The 24,417-nt window shown below is 34.0% G+C and overlaps 1 protein-coding gene across 1 annotated transcript in view; it reads right to left on the bottom strand.

Moving 5' to 3' along the window:
- Positions 1 to 1,165: 1,165 nt before the first annotated feature.
- AASDHPPT (aminoadipate-semialdehyde dehydrogenase-phosphopantetheinyl transferase) overlaps positions 1,166 to 24,417 on the bottom strand; it is a 47,560-nt gene continuing 24,308 nt past the window's right edge. Inside the window, exons 3-6 of the mRNA XM_051986918.1 lie at positions 10,846 to 10,967; positions 10,202 to 10,360; positions 2,872 to 2,949; positions 1,166 to 1,710 (exon numbers count right to left, since the gene is read on the bottom strand). Of these exons, the coding sequence (XP_051842878.1) occupies positions 1,546 to 1,710; positions 2,872 to 2,949; positions 10,202 to 10,360; positions 10,846 to 10,967 (524 nt within the window). The 3' untranslated portion in view covers positions 1,166 to 1,545. The remainder of the gene's footprint in view (positions 1,711 to 2,871; positions 2,950 to 10,201; positions 10,361 to 10,845; positions 10,968 to 24,417) is intronic.

The following is a 24,417-nucleotide window of genomic DNA, read 5'->3' as shown; positions in this document are numbered from 1 at the left end:
AAATAGAATCAATGAAGGTATAAAAACAGTTTGGGGAAGAAAAAAACTTGCATTAAAGATCTCTGATAAAAATGTGTTATCAAAAGACAATAGACAATTTTTAAAATTAAAAGCCATTGTCTTGAGAAGATAAAGACTGATCATGTATTATTTTCTTACCGATCAGATTTATAATTTTGTCCTATAAAAGTTTTTGTCCTATAACTGTTTAAGTCATGGTTCTTTGTCTCTAAACTTAGTTCTGAGTTCAGTTGGCTTGCAATGAATTAAGTTTTAAAATCCAGTTCTTCTAGTGTCAAGGAAACCTTGGGGAATGTGTGTGAAAGAAAGGTAATCAGGCCTGATATCTTTACTCCACCAAGCTATCCTATCCTGCAAGAATGTTTGGTTTGCTGTCCAAAAATATGGGCTGCTATCTTGCATCTGGACTCAAACAATGAGCACTTCTTACATTCAGAAGAGAAGGGGAATTACTGCTAGTCCTCATTACCAAACTTCCACTAAATCATGCTGTTCCCTGCACCTTCCTTCTGTGACTAATCGTGGTGCTCTTAAACCCATGGCAGTATCTACTCTGCTCTATTCTTTGTTCTGTATTCCCCAAAACTCTATAAAATGGAAATTGTTCTTTTCCTTTGGGTCTCTGGCATAAATGAAGGACCCAATTATTGACAGGTAGCATACCCCTGCTAATAATTATTACCTTTCTCAGAGACCTACTTCAGCTTAAACTTTTATTAAATGCCATTACAATTCCCTATAAGGATATGAACAATTTACAAAACAAAAAATGCAAACTTATCAAAAGTCATCTGAAAAAAATTTCAAAATCATCAAGAATTAGAAAAATGCAACTTAAAATAATAAAAACCAGAAAAAAAGTAGAGGTAGCTAACATAAACTAATAATAACCGGCAAGAAAGCAATACTTTGAAGTATTTGAAACTTTACATACAATATTTTATTTAACCGCATAACAATCTTGCAAGGTTAAGTACTAAAGAATGAAAAATACCATGATCAAAGGAGCAGATGTATCAAGAAATTCTCTTAGGAATATATGAAAGATTGTCAACACCTCTTTTACTATGAAAATTATTTTGCTATTCTATATCCTTTGCATGGTAATTAATAAAAGGATGCTTAACAGCAAATAATGACATCATTTACAAAAAGAGTAAAATTTTTTATTTGTTCCAGTAGAAAATAGGACAATTTCTTTTCCTTCTTTCCATCACTAGCAGAAAGCACTCTGACACATAATTGGTACTTAATGAATACTTGCTTATTGACCAAAGTAACCTATTTTAAACAATTATACAAACTCATTTAGTTGCAGCACTGAATTCAAATTACTACCCCATTCTGATATTAGTAATATCAAAAATCTATTTCTACATCACAATTACATTCATGGCTCCCTTTATACCTCTGAAAACTTGGTCCAACTGTGTGAAATGCCATTTGAGTTCTTTAATTATCTATTTTCTGGTGATCTTGAGATTTTAAAAAATCTTCATTTTCATTTTTGTTTCTTGAGCATTATCATAAACTTGTGCTATTTCGAAGTGGCTCCTCTTGTTTGGAGCAAAAGTTGTCCCAATAAGAAGGATCTTCTGGTGTCAAAGGAATAACAGATGCTACCAAATCTTCAAATGTCAAAAAAGTGAACTGTGGCATATTTAGCTCAGGATGGTCTTGAGAAAAAACCTAAAAATATAAAGATGTTTATGCAATATTATTTAATTCCATGCTATCTTAAAATCTATTTTATGATTAAGAAATAACAAGACAAAATCAGAAGCTGAAAACATTAAATTCAACTTCATATATTGAGACTGTAGTAGAACTTCAAGAATTATTATATATCAAAAATAAAAAATACCAAATGTGAAGATAAGGCAACAAAATTCATTTAATTACAAAAAGAGAGGAAATGCTTCTTTTAAGAAATTATTTATCCAATTTCCTGAACATTTATCTTAGAAATCTCTGAGACACAGACCTAACAAATGGAATTCCAGATGGCCTTACTTTACTATGCAGTGAATATAGAGTCAAAGTTTAAAAATTGAGAGAAACAGGATGCTCAAATTAAGGCATCTCTAGGAGAAAATTTCTCATGTGATAACTTTTACTATGATGACAATGCTACTTTGTTATTGGACATTGTCCATCTTATCCCACTCTTTCTCCCTCTTCCCTTGTTAAAAAGATTATAAACTTCTTGAAGGCATGGATTATATCATTTTTCATTATTGTACATGTAGCACTTGAATGCCAAAAGTGCAAAGGACATGTTTGTTTAATGAGATGGATTGAAGAGTACTAAGAAAATTAGTAATGGAATGGAAAACAGTAGCTGGGAAACTTAGTTCCATAACTGCATTATATCAATAGTCCTAAGTCTTCATTGCATTTAATATAGTACTAATAATTAATATTTATAATAATTTCAGAACTTGCATTCCCACATTCCCAATAAATATTTTATTATTTCTACTCAATATTACATTTGGCTACTCTCCACCCAGTTTCTATTAAATGGCTATTATGATCAAAACAGCCAAGCCACTAGATTAGGATCCACATCTATAGGTATTAAAATGGTAGTCACTCTAATAGATTAATTAGTATTTAAAGCAATAAACTACATATATTCAAATATGTATTACTTAATAAATATTCTACTTAAAATCTTGATTCAAGTTGATCAGAAGCATTGAGAATGAAACTTAATGGAAAAAAATCTTTAATTGTAAATTATATACTCAACTTGATAGAAACCAATTATTTGTTCCATAACAGAACAAAAATTAATGCTAACTGATGCTGTTTAAAGTTGTGTAAAAAAAGAATTTAATATCTTACTTGTGAATTCTGTGGTCTTAATCCATCTGGTTTCTTAAGAGCAACTGCAATATGATGGTAGTCATCCAATCTGCTTTCCTAGAAAAGGCAAATAAATACATCTTATTGCAGATTTAAAGTTGTATAAATATATATTTTTTAATAGTATACTATACTGTACTATACTAATAATATTATTACTGATCACTGTAACTCATTTAACTATGGCAAAGCATACTACAATATGTAGACAAAATGGAAATTCAAAATTGTGCCGTTTTCAGAATATTTAAAATTTCTACACATTATACTGAAAAACAAAGGGCTTAAATTAAAAGCAGCAGATGTTAAGATTGTAAGAGGAAAAGACTATGAATAACGAAAGAAGATTGCTAAAAATGAAATAGAACTTTCAATTTAAAAACCTTTTGCTAAAGCATTCCTCTATAAAACTTTCATTTTAAATAAAAAAATATTGTTTTAAAAAGTACAAAGACTTTTTATGCTTCATCTTCCTTCTTTTCATTTAATATTTTCTTCTCTTTTACCATCTAATAATATCAGGAAATAAGAAACAAAGGGAAAGAGGCTTAATAAGGAAAATTATATGGCTGTATGTTTTTAAACAAAATTGAAAATTATCATGTACTATGACAACAAAAAGTAAAAGTTCATAAAAGGCTACAAATTAACTATTTAGTTTTACTGTTTAAAAGGTCAGGATAGACTATACTAAAAATAAAAATTATCTCTATAAATGAAAAGCAATAATTGTTCAAATTGAGAGATATGCACAAAGTTGAGTTTTCATATGCCTAGTTCATATGTAGGCATCAACAAACAAAAAAAGGCAAATGCTTTCAAATGTGGTTGTATAATTAATAATTAATATTAAATAAATTGTCTAAATGTTGTATGATAATTATTGCTGCTAGAGTATCTTTTGAACTGAGAATAAATATGAGGTATTTCTGAAAAAAAAATTGGTTTTAGAAAATTTGGAATAAGACAAGCAATCTTTCAAAAATTTTAACTAAAACATTGTTTTAAAAAAATGTAATGAAAGAAAGATTTGTTTTTGCTAGGAATAAGAATTATTCCTAACCATAATTATTGCAGAATTATTCAAACCATATCTACTATATATTTTATCTAAAGTAATTGTTTAAAATAATTTCCAGCTTATCTTCACTATGTGTACTGAAAATACCTCATCCAATTCATATAGTTTTCTTATCTCCATTGAGAGCTAAGACACAATTATATTTTGATGTCCAAAATCAATTTCATCTTGTCAGAGGCATGATGAAATTTTAAAGAGCAAAAGCAGAGAGGATATTATTCAATGACTGTTATTAACCCAAGGAGGTCATATTCTACTTTGTTACAAGTTGCAATTTTCCAGTGTTAACTGCTACTATACATTCCCACTGTCACTGTACAAAAGGTTGAAATGAAAAACATTAAGGCCTATATTTTCTTTTTTTTTTTTTTACAATTGTATATGTCTTTTTATTATTTTTTTTATTATATCTCTTTATTTACAAGTTATATGCATGAGTAATTTTACAGCATTGACAATTGCCAAACCTTTTGTTCCAATTTTTCCCCTCCTTCCCTCATCCCCCTCCTAGATGGCAGGATGACCAATACATGTTAAATATGTTTTGGTTTTTTTTTTTTTTTAGATAACTTTTTATTGACAGAACCCATGCCAGGGTAATTTTTTACAACGTTATCCCTTATACTCTCTTCTGTTCCGATTTTTCCCCTCCCTCCTCAACCCCCTCCCCCAGATGGCAAGCAGTCCTATACATGTTAAATATGTCACAGTATAACCTAGATACAATATGTGTGTGCAGAACCAAACAGTTCTCTTGTTGCACAGGGAGAATTGGATTCAGAAGGTAAAAATAACCCGGGAAGAAAAACAAAAATGCGAGCAGTTTATATTCATTTCCCAGTGTTCTTTGTTTGGGTGTAGCTGCTTCTGTCCATCCTTGATCAATTGAAACTGAATTAGCTCTCTTTATCGAAGAGATCACTTCCATCAGAATACATCCTCATACAGTACCATTGTTGAGGTATATAATGATCTCCTGGTTCTGCTCGTTTCACTTAGCATCAGTTCATGTAAGTCTCGCCAGTCCTCTCTGTATTCATCCTGCTGGTTATTTCTTACAGAACAATAATATTCCATAACATTCATATACCACAATTTACTCAACCATTCTCCAATTGATGGGCATCCATTCATTTTCCAGCTTCTAGCCACTACAAACAGGGCTGTCACAAACATTTTGAAGACCTATATTTTCAAAGGTCTCTTCTTCCAATTGGGTGATTTTATGCCCATAAAAAGTTGTAGATGCTAAAACTGAAACTGAAATTGACCTAAAATAATCTTACTTACTTTGCTAAACACCTCAACTAGTCTTGCAGGCAGCAAGGTTATTTTATTTTTTTGAAGATGATGATTAAGATTTGTGTCCAAATTATCTTTTAAAATATATTTCAGATGCAAAAATATAGCTATCTAATATTCATCATTACTAAAAATATGAAACTGTGATGAGGACAAACAATCTTTATTGAACAAAACTAACTTTAATATGAAGATATAACTTTAAAAATAATTTCAGGAGAACAAACATTCCATTTTTATACTTTTCCCTCATGGATGATGTAGTTGCCATTCATTTTAAGACTCCTTTTTAAGATCCCCTTTCCACCTAAAGGCAAATCTTAAAAGCATTTTTACTATAAATGAAATTCCATCAATAGCTTGTGGAAAATGTAGAGGGTTCCTTTAGATATAATATTTCATCTGTTCATAATTCATATTTATACTGTACTTTAAGGTTTGCATGGTATTTTCTTATAGAGTGGTGTTTTTAAAGCTCTAAATTCATTTTTCTGGTAAGTAATGGAAAATTTCTGGAAATTCAAGAAATAGGAGATGCATATTTAAGATATGCTGGGGACAGAAGAGTAAGAATGCAATATTTTCTCAAAGCTATTTCAGATCTTCGAGGTGGTCTGGAAAAGCGTTTCATATGATGTAAACATTATAAAAATGTCCTGTGAGAACACTCCAATTCTGAAATATTTTTTCTGTTTAAAGTATTATATAGAAAATTATGTACACATACACACAATCCTATTATAAAAAGCTCTTGTCATCCCATCTTCCCCCTACTACTCTTTTTTTTCCCTCTACACCTCCCCATAGTAACTCCAGAAATAGAGAAACTCAGACACTTTATTACATAATCACTTGACAGAATAATACACCACTCAGTCCATAGAGTACACTGATGGAATATCATACTCACTTTAACAACCAAAATCAATGTAAACTTCTTATGAATAAGTTTTCTTTTTTATTTTAATCTCCAATGCCTAAAACAGAATCCTTAATAAATCTTTACTGACTGTTAATTCATCTTATATAACACTAAACACCAATCACGTAATCCCAAGTACATAATAGTTCTATAACTATTCTGATTCTTATATCTCTTTGTCCTAATTAGCCCTAAAAAAATAAGACATCTTCAAAGATTCAAATTCCTGGAATCCAACATGACAACATAAATTTTTATAGCTTTCTAAATTCTTTTTCTTTTGTTTTTTAAGTATTTCTTGCATTATTTCAAGAATATTCCATTTTTGCTAACCTAAAGGATAAAGATGCATCCCCAGCCTTTCCACCAAAGCATTTAGCATTTAGCATAATACTATTAACAATTTATATAGCACTTTCAGGTTTGTAATACACTTTACAAATATCATCTCCCAATATGAAGACTAATAGGTGTTTTTGTGGACATAGTCATCAGCAAAAACATAAAGAGCAAAATATGGCCAAGATTATTATTCATCTTCAATTCCTAGCTAAATAGACTGTCAATTCTTTAACTCTTAACTGTTGATTCTCATGAATACTTTACCATGGTCAGCAATTTGCTAATAATAAGCCTTTTCACTATACCAGGTACTGTTACAAAGAACTTATAGGCAAATCTCTTTTATACAGTGTGCTTCCTTTCCTTAGTTATTTAGAACTACTTTTTCAAGTGTTTTTAGCCTTCAATTAGCATATTTCTATAAATAGCTTAATTAAAACAGCTGAACTTAGCTGTTGCCTGACTATTGTCTTGAATAAAAACCCACTTAAAACATTTTTCTTCTCTTCCTTTCTTTTTTTTCCTTCTCACTGCCAGTTATATTTCAGACACTGTCAATGGCATTTTTCTTTTTCACTACACCCAGAATGTGACATTATGCTTTATACAGAATGGATGATTAATAAATGTGTTCAATTTTATTGGACTAGGTAAAATAAAACAAAGCCTAACTTACTCTTCTCTAACAAGAAGTCTTGAATGCATATACTGAGAACCTAAGATAGTAAGAGAAAATTTTGTTCAATAATTTTTTAATTATACCAAGTCATAAAACAAAAAGATATATATATTTCCTAAAGGTGCTCAGCACTGTTATGGATAAAATCCTATGCAATCTCAAATGGAAGGCTGGTTTAAAGATAATGACATATTCTCATTTACAGATGATGGTGTTTTAACTATACTAGTCAACCTCTGGAAAATGATATATCTCATGTTCCTATAACAGATGAACAAACACTCAAAAAAGATCTGCCTAGCAATGCATAAAGAAAAAAGCAAGTAGTTGAAAAATGCATATTGTGCAAATTATGATACACAGTTAAAAGGACAATTGATTTAGTTACTCATGTTCAACAGGCTCTGCAGGACACTCTCTTATGCTCAGAATTTAATAGGAAGAACTGAGTAGTTAAGTCACATTTGAAAAGTCATAGACCCACTCCAAACTTATATTTTATCATTATTGTTCTCCCAATAATGCAATGTGGTTGTAAATTATGAAACTCTAAAATATTAGAAGAATTAAAATTGCAAATTATCCAATTACATAGGTTGAATAAAATCTCTAAAGATTACTTACATAATAACTTCAGATGTGCCTTTTTAATGAGGAGGGAGAGAATCTAGAAATTTTAAAAACTTTTTCATATAACTTGGGAAAATAAAAATATTAAATATGAAAAAACAATTACTTACATATAAGGAGTAATATAAAATCATCAAAGTGACTAGCAATCAAGGAGACGTAAAGGATATGTAAAGAGAGAAAAGCTTAATGACTGATTTCTCATATTTATATACACTTAGAGTAAACCCTCAAGTATAGTATATATATTCTGTTCAGACGATTTATAGAAGGACATCAGATGAGAACTTTTAATATGAGTTGCCATCTGCAATAGTGGAGAAGGAAATTACACTAAAGAGATCTCAGATTCATAAAAATATCTAAATAAGTACTTGGAGAATTACAATAGGAAGAGAAGTGTGAACTTTAAAAAGTGTGAACTTCCTCTTTCAATGAACTTCCCTGACCTTGAGATACAGAAAACAATATAAGATGAAGCATGGAAAACAAACATTCTTCCTCAGGAGATTGTGGCATAAAAACATTTAAAAATTAATGCCAATGGGGCAGGTAGGTTGATGCAGTGCATAGAGCACCAGTCCTGAAGTCAAGAAGACCTGAGCAAATCTGACCTCATACACTTAACACTTCCTACCTGTGTGACCCTGGACAAGTCACTTTACTCCAATTGTCTCAGACAAAAAAAAAAAAAAAAAAAAAAAAAAAAATTAGTGCCATTGTAAATATATATATATATATATATTTTACTACGGTTTTAGATAACAAAGATGAGATTTTAATCTACGTGTAAAACTCCTTTCTAAGGTCTTTTCTGAAAACTAAATTCTACTTTTATGATGTGAGACAAATTTAACATATTCTAAATGAAATTACTAACAATCAGAACCTGAATATATATTTCTCCAAGAAATAAACTGCCAGTGAGCACATTTTCCCTGATATTTATTATTCATATTGGTTGAAGATGTAATTGGTTTGACAACAAATTGTTCATTATAAAGAGTCTTTACTATGCCAACATTTTTGGATAATATATATTTTTGACATCATCTTCAACATCAATCTTTTGCTTCTAAAAATTAGGAAAATCAAATTGATTCTATTTTGTTATTGATTTTATTCTGTATCACTATCAACATTTTCTTAACTGCCTAAAGTCTTGTTTCATTTACCTCAGTGTTAAGGTTTGGAAAACCAACTTTCTTGTAAATCACTCAGTTTCTGAGTTAAGTTCTATTCTACTTTTGCCTCAAGGAAATCTGTTATCCTTGAGGAATTCAGGCATATTCAAGGTAATTTCCTCCATTTTCACTAAACTATTCTTGCAGATGGACTCAAACAATGAAAACACTTCTTACAATAGGATGATAGGATAGATAGAGGGATTATTACTAGCCTCCCATTCATAATTTCCAGCCAGCTGCATTTTTCCTCATACCTATATTGCTACAGACTCTGTAACCAATCGTGTTATTTTCCCATCTATGATGCTGTCTTTTATTCTGGATGCTCAAGAGAGCTCTAATTTGGCGTGTTAGCTTTTCAGAGGTGCCTGAGACCCTGTTTAATAGCAAATCAGTACTTTGTCAATAAAAGGATCATGCATGAAACTCTTGGCTTCAGTTTATCATGATTTATATCATAACAAACATTTCATTAACAACTAATTTATGAAAGGAACCAACCTCTAGAGGATAAAAAAGACAAAGTTATGGCTTCTACATTAATTGATGACTACAATTTAGTAAGGGAAAAGATAAAACCAATATAGAGATTGAAAATTGTCTTTCAAGGTAATCATACAAAATGTTCAAAAATAATTAAGGGGGATAAAAATAACAAACGACTATAGTCATAAGGAAAGTCTTCATGTAAAAGATGACATTTGATCTAGATCTTGTAGGACACTTAGAATTCTGATAAGCATAGACTGTGAAGTAGGGACTGGCACAGATAAGGGCAATCTAGGCAGATGAAAAACCCTAAACTATTTTAGGATTAATATTCAATCAGTAAATCAAAACTCATAGCACATTCCATATCCTAGGAACAGTTTAGGGGGAAAAAAATAGTACAATTTGTTTGGGGAGTCACTGAGGGTGTTGGATTAACGGAGTATGAGTGATTTAAGTGGAGTGAGAAAGCAGAAAAAAAACAGACTGAAAGAGATTAAGAATACAGTGATGGCAGTGAAAGTACTTAAGTATAAACTTCCAGAAGTTGTACAGTGGTTATTTTCAGAAAGTGAAGTGTAATATTCAAAATACATAGGGCAATTCAAATTTATGTGTGCATAATAAGAATATGAAAGTTGAGAAAAAAATTGAGAAAAATAATCTGATTTCCTTACCTCAAAAGTCCATTCTTCTTCTTCTCCATCAAGTAGCATATTTGTTTCTCTATATACTTTGCCTACTTCCAGATGCAGAGGAGATATATTAAACTCGATTCTCTGTAGTTTAAATCCTATTCCAACCCCAATAGCTTTTAAGAAGCTTTCTTTTAGTGCCTAAAATATAAAAAAAATTGATGTTAAAGCAAGTGGCAGTCAAACTGCTATTTCAAACAATTAAAAACCAAACATAATTGGTTCTAAGACTTCATATGACTATTTCCTAAATACAATATTGCAACAAAGTGTTTTCCTGATCTAATAGAAAGCAGAGAGTTAAATATGTTCTAGATCTCATTCATATGACTCATGAAAAAAAAGTTATTTAAAAATGGTAACATACAATATACCATGTTTTATGTCTTTAATAATGCGAAATATTCATTCTTCAACAAAATACAGATCAAATGTTGTGATACCAAATTCCATTATCATTAAATACTATATAAAATAATAATTTCAAAACTGTAACTGATAATCCATTTAAAGCAAGTAACATTGAACTTCTGATAACCTGAAATACTTTTGCTTCCAGTTTTTATCTAAAATAATGAGTCTCTACTACATAAATTTTGATTATCAAATTCAGAATAAAAACATACCCAATGCCTATAAAATGTATCCAGCTGGGTCCATTCATCTTCAAAGGCTTTGATTGTCTTCCATTCTCTCTCTGTAAACTGTCTATTCATAATTCGAAAGAATTCTGGAATTGAGCTTCGGCCTGCCAATTGAGAAAATATAGTATTACAGTTAACTATTTTAACATTTGGGAAACATTTTCCAATATGATTTAAACATATTAACATTGTGTCATATACTATTGTTCCCTATAATTTTATTACACAATAGCCTAAATTTTTTTTTTAAATACATTCCTTTTTACCTTTTTTCCATTACTCAAATATTCAAATGAAATAATGGAAGAAGACTGAAGAAAGGACCTTAATACATAAGTAAAACATTCTAAAATGATAAAATATACCAAAGACTAAAAAATTATTTCCATCACAAAGATAATTATTATTAACTTAAGTCTCTGCTAGAATGACATTCCACTAAGGGGTTCTTAGAAGAGAAAATAATAAGACAAATGCCAATACCTAAAATGCTTTCAATATTACTCAAAAGAAAAAGAGAAAAGCTGTGATAGCTAAACAGTATTAGAGTGTCCATAAGGACATGGACCATGAAGAATAATGTTATCTTCTCATTGCTTGTTTTTGGATATAATGGAGAACCCACAAAGGCTAGTTAAATATCAACACAACTATACACTTCCAATGACTCTTATTATAAATATCCCAAACTTCTGGACAAGAAATGCCTTTAAGGGGAACAGATGCTGTTTTGAACACTATTAACAACTGAAGGAAGAAGGCTCAGAAAAAACAAATTTGAACAGTGAATAACTGATAGTGAAAAATAGAAGCAAATGAGATGCAGAAAAAAAGGATATTAATGGATAAGCCCAGTAATTCACAAAAGAAAATATGCAGAAAGAATTATAATAATCGCTTCACCTATGTCTAGACACAAATATATAAATTAAAAGTATTAAATTAGATTATCAAAAAGCTTAATTCAAGGAGTTAAATGTCTTAGATTTGATATGATATAATGTAGAACTAAATTAACATAATGTTTGTAGCAGCTTTTTTTGTGGTAATAAGGATTTGGAAATTGAATGTATGCCTATCAATTGGGAATGGCTGTATAAGTTATGGTATATGAATATAATGGAATATGATTGTTCTATAATAAATGAACAGGTTGATTTCAGAATAGCTTGGAAAAACTTACATTCACTGATGCTGAGTGAAGTGAGCAGAACTAGGAAAACATTACACACCATAACACTAAGATTATTTGATGATCAAGTATGACAGACTTAGCTCTTTTCAGCAATATAGTGATCCAAGATAATTCCAAAAGACGTGGGAAAGGAAATGCCTTCCACATCCAGAGAGTGAACTATGAAGACTGAATGTGGATCAAAACATACTATTTTCACCTTTTTTTGTTTGCTGTTTCCTCATTTTCCCCTTTCTTTTGATTTTTCTTTCACAACACGACTAATATAGGAATGTTTTAAGTCATTGTACATGTGTAACCTATAAAAGACTGCTTGCTATCCTGGGAAAGGGGGAGATGAGGAGAGAGGGAAAAAAATAATTGGAACTCAAAATCTTACAAAAATGAATGTCTATCTTTACATGTCAAGATGGGAAAATATAATCATATTGAAATTTTTAAAAAAGAAACTTGTGAATTATTGAAAAACAAAAGATTCCAAGGAAGAAGAAAATATGGAGTGTCTAAAGAGACCAATATGAATTGCGAATACATGAGTAAGTATGGTTAAAGAGGAGAAAAGCAGAATGAGGGATAGATAATAGGATGAGTTCAAAGCTTTAGCATTCTATGGAGTAATACCATAAGAGCAGTATCAGGAAAAATGAAGTGCTGCTTGAAGCCAAAATCCTATTATGGACATTGAAAAATCTTTATAAAATCTTTCTTTATTAATAATCTTCCCTCAGGTCATACTGTTCCATTTCAGTCATTCTCAACATTCACCAATCACCATTCATACCACTTTCCTCACCCTATACTATCTAATCTTATATTGTATTCCCCTTAAGCTCTCCCCTTGCTCTAGAACCTTAACTTTCCACTCCACTTAAACCTTCCATTATGGATTCTGGAATGCCTGGTCCATGGGCAACAAAATAAATTTTTTCCTTGTTCACTGTCTTTTGGCTCCCACTCAAATACCTAGCTTCCTGGCTACCCTTTTTAGTAATGCCTATTCTTTCATTCATTCCCTTCCATTTGATTTCCACTGCCACTTTCCAGTTCCATCCCTTATCTCTGGGATTCAGTAACCTTTACTCCTTAGAGGTTCACTTAATTAATATCTGCCAATCAATCAACATTTTGGTAACTACTACCCTTTTTCCTCAATGAGTTCGATGCCAGGCTCAGTCTTTCTCTTTCTTGACTCCTACTCTCCCACTAGGGAACTTCAACATATATATTCTCTCAAACACTAACTTTACAATTCCTCAAATTACTAATTTCTCATGTTCTATTCTTCCACCTCAACTCAGCCACAAACAATAATAATAATGATGGTCATACCTTCAATCTTGCCTTCAACAAAAAGCACTCCACATTTCAATGCCTTCGAACTTTGAATCCTTTTATCTTGTCACAATCAAGTCATGACACCTCTCCCCCTGCCTCACAACTCCAAATTCAGTTGTTATTTAATATTAACATCTCCAATCTTTCGATCTCTCAATTCTCTCCCAGATTACTGCTGGGCACTAGTTACATACACTCTCGTCTCTATTCATCATCTTGAACCCTCATGAAAGCAGTTCATCTCTCTACTGACTGCCTTCCTTTCTTGAATTCCTTATTCCCTTGTCATATTGCTGATCTTGCCTGGTTGAGTTTCAGCCTTGAATCACTCAAACTATATGATGTCTTTGTTCCTACACATGTGTGCATGTAGAAAAAAATCATGTAACTGCCAGACTATGTTACATAAATTCAAGTGGGACCTCATTGCTGCAAGGCAATCTTTCTACAAACTCTAATTAAGTTATTATTCCATTTATCACATTGGTCCATTCAAACTTTTTCATTCTGTAAATTTCCCACAGCTCCTCCTTCACAACTAACTCAGCAGAGAATTTTGCTTCATATTTTACTGAAAAAATTGAAGTCATTTGCCAGGAACTCTTCCTCCTCATCATACACTGCACAGATGCCTTCTGTCACTATCTCCTCCTTCATCTTTATTGCATACGAAAAGGTGGTCCTTTTCTTTGCTAAATCTAAACCTCTCAACTTATTCCATTCCATTTTGTCTTCAGCAAATTGGTCGCTCAATTATCACTACTCTCTCACTTATATTCAAGCTCTCTATTAACTAAGTGCATTCTTCCTGATTCTAAACATAGCCATTAACTTCAAAAAAATCTTCCCTTCAACCAACAGAAACAAGATTAAAAAGGAAGTACAAAACTGGGAAAATATCTTTACAATCAGTGTTTCTGATAAAGCTCTCATTTCTAAAATATATACAGAAATTTATAAGAATACAAGTCACTCCCCAGCTGATAAATGGTCAAAGGATATGAACAGACAATCTGCAGATGATGAAATTAAAGCCTTCAATAGTCATATGGGAAAATGCTCTAAAGCATTATTGATTAGAGAGATGCAAATTAAAACAACTTTGAGGTATCACATCACACCTCTCCAAGTAGCTAAGATGACAGAAAAAGCTAATGATAAATGTTGGAGGGGATATGGGAAAACTAAGACACTAATGCATTGTTAGTGGAGTTGTAAAATGATCCAAACATTCTGAAGTCAATCTGGTATGTCTAAAGGGCTATAAAACTGTACATATACCTTTTGACCCAGCAGTGCTACTAATGGGTCTGTATCCCAAGGAAATTATAAAGAAGAGGAAAGGATTAAGATGTGCAAAAATGTTTATAGCTGCTCTCTTTGTGGTAACAAAAAGATGGAAAATGAGTAAATGTCCATTAATTGGGAAATGGCTGAATAAATTGTGGTATATGAAAATAATGGAATATTATTGTTCTATAAAAAATGATGAACAAGCTGATTTTAGAAAGGCCTGAAAAGAGTTATACGAATTGATGGTGAGTGAAACAAGCAGAACCAGGAATATATTGTACATAATAACAGTAAGAATGTGTGATGGTTAACTATGCAAGGCTTGGTTCTTCTCAGTGGTTCAGAGATCCAAAACAATCCCAACAGACTGGATAGAAAATACCATCTGCATCCAGAAAAAAGAACTATAGAGATTGAATGTAATTCAACACATGCTATGTTCATTTCTTTTTTTCTGTGGTTTTTTCTTTTACTCTACTTTTTCTCTCCCAACATGATTTATAAAGCAATGTGTATTAAAAAGAAATGTTTTTCATGGATAACATATATTGGATTGCTTGCCATCTAAGGGAGGGGGTGGGGAGAAAGAAGGGAAAATCTGAAACACAAGGCTATGCATGGGTCAATGTTAAAAAATTATCAGTGCATATGTTGTGAAAATAAAAAGCTTTAAAATAAATAAATAAATAAATTTTAAAAAGTTTTTTTTTAAAGAAAAAAAATCCTGCTTTCATCCATCCATTCCCCACTATCTTCTCATATCTCTCCTACCTTTTGATACTAACCTCCTTAAGATGAGTGAAAGATTCACTTTCTTTCTTTCTATTCTTTTATTAATTTTCTAATTAATTTATTAATTATCTGGCTTCCAACCTCATCATTTAATCAAAACTGTTCTTCACAAAACCAATCTAAGGGATTTTTCTCAATCCTCATCCTTTTTGACCTCTCTGCATGCTCTAACACTGGCAATTGCCATCTCCTCAGTGATATATATTCTCTCAGTTCCTTCTGTATGGAATAGTAGAGACCACTAAAACAGAGTCAGAGTATGAGTGTAGGAAAAATGTATTTTGTTCTCATGGGAAAGAGTGCACCGTCTCTGACACATAAAGAGTGGTTTTGGAGAGACACACATCCAGGCAAAGAACATTTTCTCCTCTCCTCAACTCCTAGCTCCTTTCCCCATTGGCTAGGGTTTCTAAAAATGAAGGTAAGAAAGCCTAAGGCAATCAAATAGTTAACAGAGTTGGGTGTTTCCCACTCAATCTAGCCTTTCTGCCCCCACAGAAGCTTCCATTCTAGAAAAAGAAGATAATACTGGAAAGCTAGGGACAAAGAATAAAAGATTGATTTCAAACCTCACATCAGTCCCTGTCCCTAAGAAGTTTACATTCTTAAATTCTTTTGGGCCCTTTCTTACATTCTTTTCCACCCCTGACCTCCAAGTGAGTTTCAATTTTCTAATTTGTTTCCTTTCTCCAATTTAATTTTTATAACTGTGGAAATCAAACAAATGCATTTCTTACACTTCTACCTATTAGATCACTCCTCAGGCCAGTCTTTTCTTCTCTATCTATACTATTTCACATGATGATATGACCAGCTCACATGTATTCAATTCATCTCTATGCTGAAGATTCTCAAATTTATTTATCTGCCCCTAACATTTCTGCTGACCTCCAGTCTCACATCACCAATTCTATTAGACATTTCAAGCTAAATGTCCTAAAAAATATTTTAAATTCACATTCAAAACTGAATTAATTCTATTTTCCCAAAAATCTTCTCCCTTCTGGACCTCCCTATTTACTGTCCAGGGCACTACCATCCCCCAAGTCACCTGGATAAATAACCCTAAATGCTTAATTCCTCACTTCTCTCATCCACCCCAAATCCTGTCTGTTGCTAAGACTAGTCAATTTTATTTTTGTAACATCTCTTATATAGGCCTGATGAGGTCCTGAGTAGTGTTTTTGATGCAGAGAAATTAAAGAATTAATCCCTGAGGCAAGTAGGCAGAAGGCTCTGATAGAGATAGGTTTAGCTCCACTGTCTCACCCTCTGATGATCCGGTCTGAAATTCAAGTTATATCAAATCCCTGTGATAGGGGACAGTTTCTAGGAAAAATATAGCAATAATTTTAAGGTCCCCTAGTCTTAAAGTACTTCTGTTCTAATAATCTCTCAATGATTCTGATGTAAATTGTGTCCCCTTTAATCTTTGAGGGGACCCCTGTTATAAATTGTGTCCCCTTTAATCTGCAGGGAAAGAGTTAGGAAGGCCCTGATATAAACCCTGGGGGAAGGGTAGTCCTGAGTCTCAAACTCTTCCGGGCCTCTGGGAGGGCCACACCCATTCTTAAGAGAAACTCCTATAAGTAATCTCATTCAATTGGAAATCTCAGCTAAACTATTCCTTAGCTTGGGGCCAGGACAAACCCAATAAAATTGAAGGCAAGTCAATCTACCTTTACTAATTCCTGTTAGGAGAAAATTATTTTCTTAGCATAAATAAGCCTATTTTTTGCCACAAACCTTATGCCTATATACATTTTGTGAATTCTTTCACAAAATCTGCCACTGGCCAAAGGGATCCTATTGCTGTTAGGGGAATCTCTCCACCCTCAATTCTCACACCTCCAACAATGCTAGCTTTAAAATCAGTGATCATGAAGTACCCCTGACCTTAGAGTATTGTGCCACAATTGTCTTTTAATGTCCTGACCCAGTTTCCCTAATTATCCTATTTAGTTACTCTGCCTCAGGTTATAACATTTCCCTCTTAAATGTTTGATGAGATAAAGGTTTTATATCTTTAGGCTATAATCATTCCTTCTTAATGTTTGACAGGATAAAAGTCTATCCATTTTAGACATCTTTAGAATAGCAGGAGCCTCTCCATACCTCCCCCATTACGTCATTGTTCTTGTTATCCGATAAAACAGTCCTGCTGTCTGATATTCAGAGCTGGATTCTTTGAGATGATAGTTCAGCCCTGGGACCAAACATGGATCCATTTGGTCCTAGTAAATCTCTCCATTTAATAAATTATTAAATTGTTCTCTAATCTCTGCCTTGCGCAGTTTCTCCAGCATTACAAGAGTGCTATTGTTCAAACAATCTATCCATCAATGATTGTAAAAAATCTTCTGGCCTAGGAATATAATATGTCTTTCTTTAGACCACTTTAGAGAAGATATATTAGGGATCCTGAGGTCCTCTTGAAGAAGGAACCCTGAAACTAAAACTCCTTGAAAGAGAAAATCTTCAACTCCACCACTGTGAGGGACTCCACCCAAGGGAAACAAGACAAACAGCTTCATTCTGTTATCTAGGTGGGGTTGATTCAGTCCTGAGCAAAAGAATTCCAAACCTAGTGAATTACAGAAACTCATTCAATTCTATTCAAATTCCAGCTCAAGTTGAAAACCAGCTTGTAGATGAGCCAACTTGGGACTCCACCCACTAGCCCCCTTCAGCTTGTAGCCAAAGCTCCTATTATAAAAGAGCCAATCTAAAATCCTCACTTTGCAGAGGTTCTAGCCATGCCATGCTATGCCAAGGAAGCCTCTGCCCGCTGGAATATTATTCTCTTCCAGTGCTACCCTCTCTTTATCCTCACCCTTATGAGACTTTATGCCTCTGTGTTAGGATTTCTAAACTTACTTCCCAATCACTATAATAAACCTCTTTTATCAATCTAGGTTTTCGGGTTTGTAAATTCCTTTACAGAGAGTCCCTGTGCCACCAGAAGGGGGTTCCCCAAAACTCCCTACCCTTGCTCCCAAGGGAGTATAGGGGAGCCAAATCTCTCCATTTGGTTCCCTGAATCCTGAACCTGCCACCAGACCTTATCATTTAACTCCCTGACCACCAGAAGCCCTAATCTTATTTTGGTTCCCTAAATCTAGACCTTGTTGTTTGGTTCCCTACTAAAGGGAACCCCAAAACCTAAACCTCATCACATTTTGGTTCCCTAACCGGGAACCCCCAAAACTAGACTTCAACTCATCATTCTGACCATAGAGTGCTATTGTTCTAAACAATCTATCAACTATTCTAAAGTCTTCTGGTCTTGGAAAAGTTCTACAAACATTGCTGACTGTCAGATACATAATCTGCAGATCAGTGAAAACCAAATTCTTGAGACCACTCCTCAGTTCTACTTCTAGGCCATAAAATTAGTATTTCAGTGACACAAAGAACTAGATAAATGTATTTCCTTTGCTAAATTCTTTTAGAACTTAGCCTGTTTCAATTGGCTTTACAATTATAATAAATTTTGATCCTTGACTTGGATATGGGCTTAAGCCTATATATTCTTTTGAGATACCTTAGGACACTGGTCTGCAACTTCCAACCTTTTGGGGTCCCTTCCCAACCTCAATATTTGGTGGCCCAGTACAGGGAAAGTCTGGCCACCCCTGGCTTTATTCCCTCCTTTTTACTCCCTCAATCCTAAAGCTAGGACACCTCAAGCAACTGGGAGAAGGCTTGTCTGGATCATCATGAGCTCTACACTCAACAAGTGTTCCTTGACTGGGGATGCCCAGACTTGAAAATTCTTACAATTTTGCCACCTTTTCACTTTCCCTGGATGCTAGAGGAGAGAATGGGCTATAGGATAGCTTTTGGCAAAAATGGACAGTGCTATTTCATGTCATTTTTGTCTGCATCTGTGTCTCTGTGCAGAATGTCTGTGTCATGTTTGTTCTGTGAGCTAGATTTTATTAGCTGGAAAGATTTAAAATGCAACCAGCCAGAAAAAACTTCTATGCTCTAGTTAGAATGCTGGGAAGATTTCTTAACATCCTTGATTTCCACCTTAAAAAAGGAAAAAAAACTAACTTTTTCTTGTGGACTTCAGCTCTGGCCTAGGTGGAGGCTACAGAAACAGTTAATTAATTAAAATTAAAATAGCATCTTAGCAGATTCTCAAAGTTTTGAGAGCAATGATTAATAAGTTTGGCAATAATCACTTTAATATGGCAAGAAAAATTCCTGAAATATTGGAGAAAATTCCAGGAATTTACCCCATTCTTAAAGAAAAGTAAAAGAAAAAAACAAACTACGTAAATAGCAACTTTTTGCTAACTCTTCCTTGACTCCTATCTTGCCCAGAGTCCCCTTCTGCTCTTTTAGGTGTTGGGCCAAAACTCTGAACTTGAAACAAACCATTCTTACAAGGTACTAAATCAGTGGAATTGATAAAGACAATAGTTATTTAATTTAGCATGGTTCAGTATTATTTGTTATATCACTACTAGCCTGTGTTATTATGTGCTTATGTAATTTATGTAATTATGTGTAATATCTCCCATATTGATGGATTTATGTATACCTGTTTTAAGAGTGAGACCCTTCAGAAACCCGCTAATCTGATTTGATTTCCCATTTCCTTTGGTGTTTTCAGATGAAAATCCGCTAATCTGATTTGATTTCCCATTTCCTTTGGTGTTTTCATCTCCCTTCCTGATATGTCAGGGAGGGTGTGATCACTTCCTTTTTTGTTGTTCTCACCTCCTTGAGAAGTCAGGGAGGTCATGACTGCCTATGTTCTAAAACAAAAGAAAGTAGAGATGTTATGGGCCAGAAGGCTGAACTTGAAACAAAGGATTCTTACAAGGCACTACGTCAGTGGAATTGATAGAGACAATAGTTATCTAATTTAGTAAGGTTCAGTATGATTGATTTAATCCTACAAGGAGATGTTACGGGCCAGAACTTGAAACAAGGTACTAAATGGAATTGAGGAGATAATGGTTAAATCTAATTTAGCACTGATTTAGTCCTACAACAAATAATGGTTTCCTAGTAATATAATGATTGGTTTGTACTTGGTGTGGAGCTTATAAGCTAGAAGCCTCAGGGAGAAAGATTCAAAGACAAGCACACTGAGACAGATTCATTCCATCGTCCACCTTTGTGGTTGCTGGAGGCTGAAACACAAACCTTTGGATTCCAAGAGATTCAGAGGCAGAGAAGGAGGCAGGAACTCACGTCCACGGAACCAAGGAGAGAGATAGGTCTCTAAGAAAGCTAACCAGGCCCCAGGAAAGGAGACAAAACCTTGAAAGAGATAATAAAGGATTTGGACTTTAACACCTGGCTGCACTTGTGGTGATTACTGAACTGAAAGGAAGGCTGCTCCCAGAGACCCCCAAGAAAACCTCAACAGAGAACATTGCATTTTAGAGAACACATTACAAGAATGATCCTGAGTGTATCTCAGTTGTGCAGATTGCTAACAAGATCAAGATAGCCCAAGTCCCTCTGTTTGCTAACTCTTCTCATCTCATATCAAATTAAGAAAAGAGAATGCTAAAGTACTGTAAGGAAACTTAAATTATGCCTCACCTATAGACATAGGGGAAGAGCAATAGTCATGGGGATTCCACATAACCTTGCCCAAACGTCTCCCCAACACAGCTTGGGGGAAGGAGGATGGAGTGAGGTCAGGCTCCATGGTCAGCATTCTCTGAGCCCTGGTACTTGAAACTACCATCAAAAGGAGATCCTGGTACCAGTCATCCCAGCCTTCAACAGGTTCTGTCTAGCAGCTGCCTAGGAAGAAGCTAGGTATCTCTGGCAGCACCTAGCATGGCAGTGTGAGGTGATATAAGCCAGTGAGCCTCTGCAATTGGTAAGTCCAACATTCTCTGTTTCAGTTGCAGAAATGTATTAGCTGTGTAATTTATGGCAAATTACTTTATCTCTGTCCACTTTTCTGATTTGTAAAGAGAAATAATAATGATTGTTGTTGTGAAGATCACATGATTGCAAAAATGATTAGCAGAAAACATGATATATGAATGTTAACTGCTTTATTGGATATGATTGCTTCATATTTGATAACTTCATGGGTTTTTAAATGTGTGTGACCAACATATAATACCAATGTTGAGATAAATTATTTCTATGTGTGTATAAAGTAATTTGGAAGCAAATCAAACTAATTAAGGCCACTCCAGGACTAGAAGGATAAAATCTGTTATTTGAGATATCATAGTAAAAACAATTTTAAAGGAGCTCTAATTAAAGCCCACTAAAGGGATATGTAAATTGTAATCTATTTGTACTGATAGTGTTAAAAAAAAATATTTAAGAATTTGGGAACTTTAAAAAAAATAGGAAAGCAATTTTCTACTACTTTAAAAATTCTGGCAACAAACAGCCTGCTTTTGAGTTATCTAAAGTCAGGCTTCTGAGGGCCCTGTCAGTAAAAACTGGCACCTTAACCCTTTTCCTGGCTCACAAAAGAGAAATGGTTTGTGTGAATTGGAAAAAAAACAAAGGGCAATTCAGTTTGTTTGGAACATTTAAACGTTCCAGAATTTTAGAATGTAGGGAATCTCACTAACTAAAGTTAAGTCAATTTTAAAATCTGTTCTATTTCAGTTTTAAGAATTGTCTTGTTTTCTTCCTAAAACAAAAGGGAAACTTATTTAAGAGAATACTACTTGGCTATTAGGAAAATCTAAAATTGTTAACTAACTTATTTGGAGTTCTTGTCATCATGTTAAACCTAAAATTAGTAATTACTCTGTGTGGAACAAGAGGGATGAGGTAAAAGCCTTATTAGTTCACCTCCAAGTATGAAGTGTTCAACACCTTTTCCCCCTTCACAGAGTGAGGAGAGCTATCAAACAGCACAGCCCATGAAAACATCAAGAATAATCGGGGTGGGCAACAGCAAGCTCAGCCCCTTCTCTGGTATCTCTGTCAACTCCCCCTCCTTAATTCATAACCATCAGGGTAAGCTAAGTCATCAGTCCTAAGAACTGAGTCTCTTTAGGATGTGTAGTTTCTAAAAAAGGAATGTGTTTACTAAGAATCTATAAGCTTGTTTAATGACTGATTCTTTGTACCATGATAAGTTTAAACATATAAAACATGTTAAACAAAATCTCCTATGTGTACAAGTCCTGGTAAACTTTTAAAAATAAAGTATGTAGCCCTAATCTGCAATTAATAAAATTTGCTATTAGAGATAAAATCTCTTGGGATTGTAACTGATATTGTTTTGAGTTTTGAATTTGATTGCCTCATCATCAAGTCAGTAACCTACCATTCGAGAGAAATGCCATAAGTTACTCAGAGGGATGTCTTCCTAAACTATTTTCATAAATAGACATTTTATCTGTGTAAGAGTTGGGTGGATAATCTTAGCCTCTGTTTAAGATGGGATCCTTCTGACTCAGTTTCCCAGTTCTGTTTCTTTGTTTCTCACCTGATTATTCCTTAGTCTGGCTATGAGGTGGAATTGTTACTGCATGATTGGTTGTTAAACAAAACTAAGGATGCTTTATCCTGTACTTATATGTGCTCTCAGGCTGAAGCCTGAAGAATCTGTTTTGATGCTATTATAATCATGTTCCTGCTTTATCCCCTTTTAGTACATTTCTATAATCAGAACAAATGATCAATAGAAGTCATGAACCTAGTACAAGTATCCAAGGGGACAATAGTTTTCTACCTTAGATCTTAAAGATGCTTTCTTCTGCATACCATTGTATAAAGATTCACAATTTCTTTTTGCCTTGAAGGGGCAAATCCAGGGATACGTAACCCCCACCAATTAACATGGGCAGTCATGTCCATAACATGGAGGTGGCTCAGGGCTTCTGTGACAACCCCTACATATTTGGACAGGCCCTGGCTATCCAGTATATAGAGGAGATCTTAATCTGCAGCCCTACCTGAGAGGCTTCTCTGGCTGCAGCTATAAAACCCCCTAACTTCCAGCCCCTCTTCCCCACCCAAGGCTATGAAGTTTCTTTGTTTAAAGGCTCACATTGTAAGTCTGTTAAGTATTTGGGTCATGAATTAACTCCCACCTCCCTTTTGCTCACAACTGAGAGGCAACCTTATCAACTCCTGAACCTTCTTCAAAGAAATAGCTGTGTACTTTCCTGGGCACAACTGGATTTTATACTTAGCTTTAGTTATTGCCAATCCTCTATTAGATTCTATTCAAGGCCCTGATACAATATCCCTCAAATGGGGCCCCTGATCAGGTCAAGGTTTTTAGACCCTGAAAGTTAAACTAATCTCTGGCCCAGCCTTAGCCCTACTTAAAGCCTTTTACACTGTGCATTGATGGAAAGTGGGGCCAGGTTCTAAGGATCCCAACTCAGTCCCTGGGACCCTATCCCAGACCCCTTGCTTACTTCTCAAAGAAACTTGGTGTCTTTGGGGTGAGCCTTAGAACTAGCTGCCACAGCCCTTCTAATGAGGGAAGCCTCTAAGCTCATCCTAGACCAACCATTGGAGGTTCTAACCCTCAACAGGTTCAGAGCATTTTGCCTCCAGAGTTTTAGAATTGGGGAAAGGAATGAGAGTGAACATCTATATTGACTCCAAATATGTCTTTCATGTTTTATATGGAAAGAAATGGGACTTTTGACAGCAAAAATAAACAAATAATTCCCCATTAAGTATGCAGGGGAAATTCTACAATTATTGCAAGCTGTCGATGAACCTAGAGAGGTTTCTGTTATGTTTTGTAAAGACACCAGAAAGGGGATTCACTTCAGGAAAAGGGAAATAGGCCTGCAGATTCAGCTGCCCATGCTGCTGCCTGTTTGTCCCTGATCATGGCACCTTTAATTCCCCAACTCCTACACTCTCATGTAGCTCCCAGGAACAAGCCCTTTCTAAAGAAAGGGGCTATATTCTCTCTCCTTCTGGGTGGTTTCAAACACCCTCAGGCCAATTTATAATCCTAG

The sequence above is a fragment of the Antechinus flavipes genome, chromosome 3 (genome assembly GCF_016432865.1).
Source record: "Antechinus flavipes isolate AdamAnt ecotype Samford, QLD, Australia chromosome 3, AdamAnt_v2, whole genome shotgun sequence".
Classification (NCBI taxonomy): Eukaryota; Metazoa; Chordata; class Mammalia; order Dasyuromorphia; family Dasyuridae; genus Antechinus; species Antechinus flavipes.
Note: the sequence above shows the minus strand (reverse complement) of the source record. Positions and strands in the feature narration are given on the sequence as shown.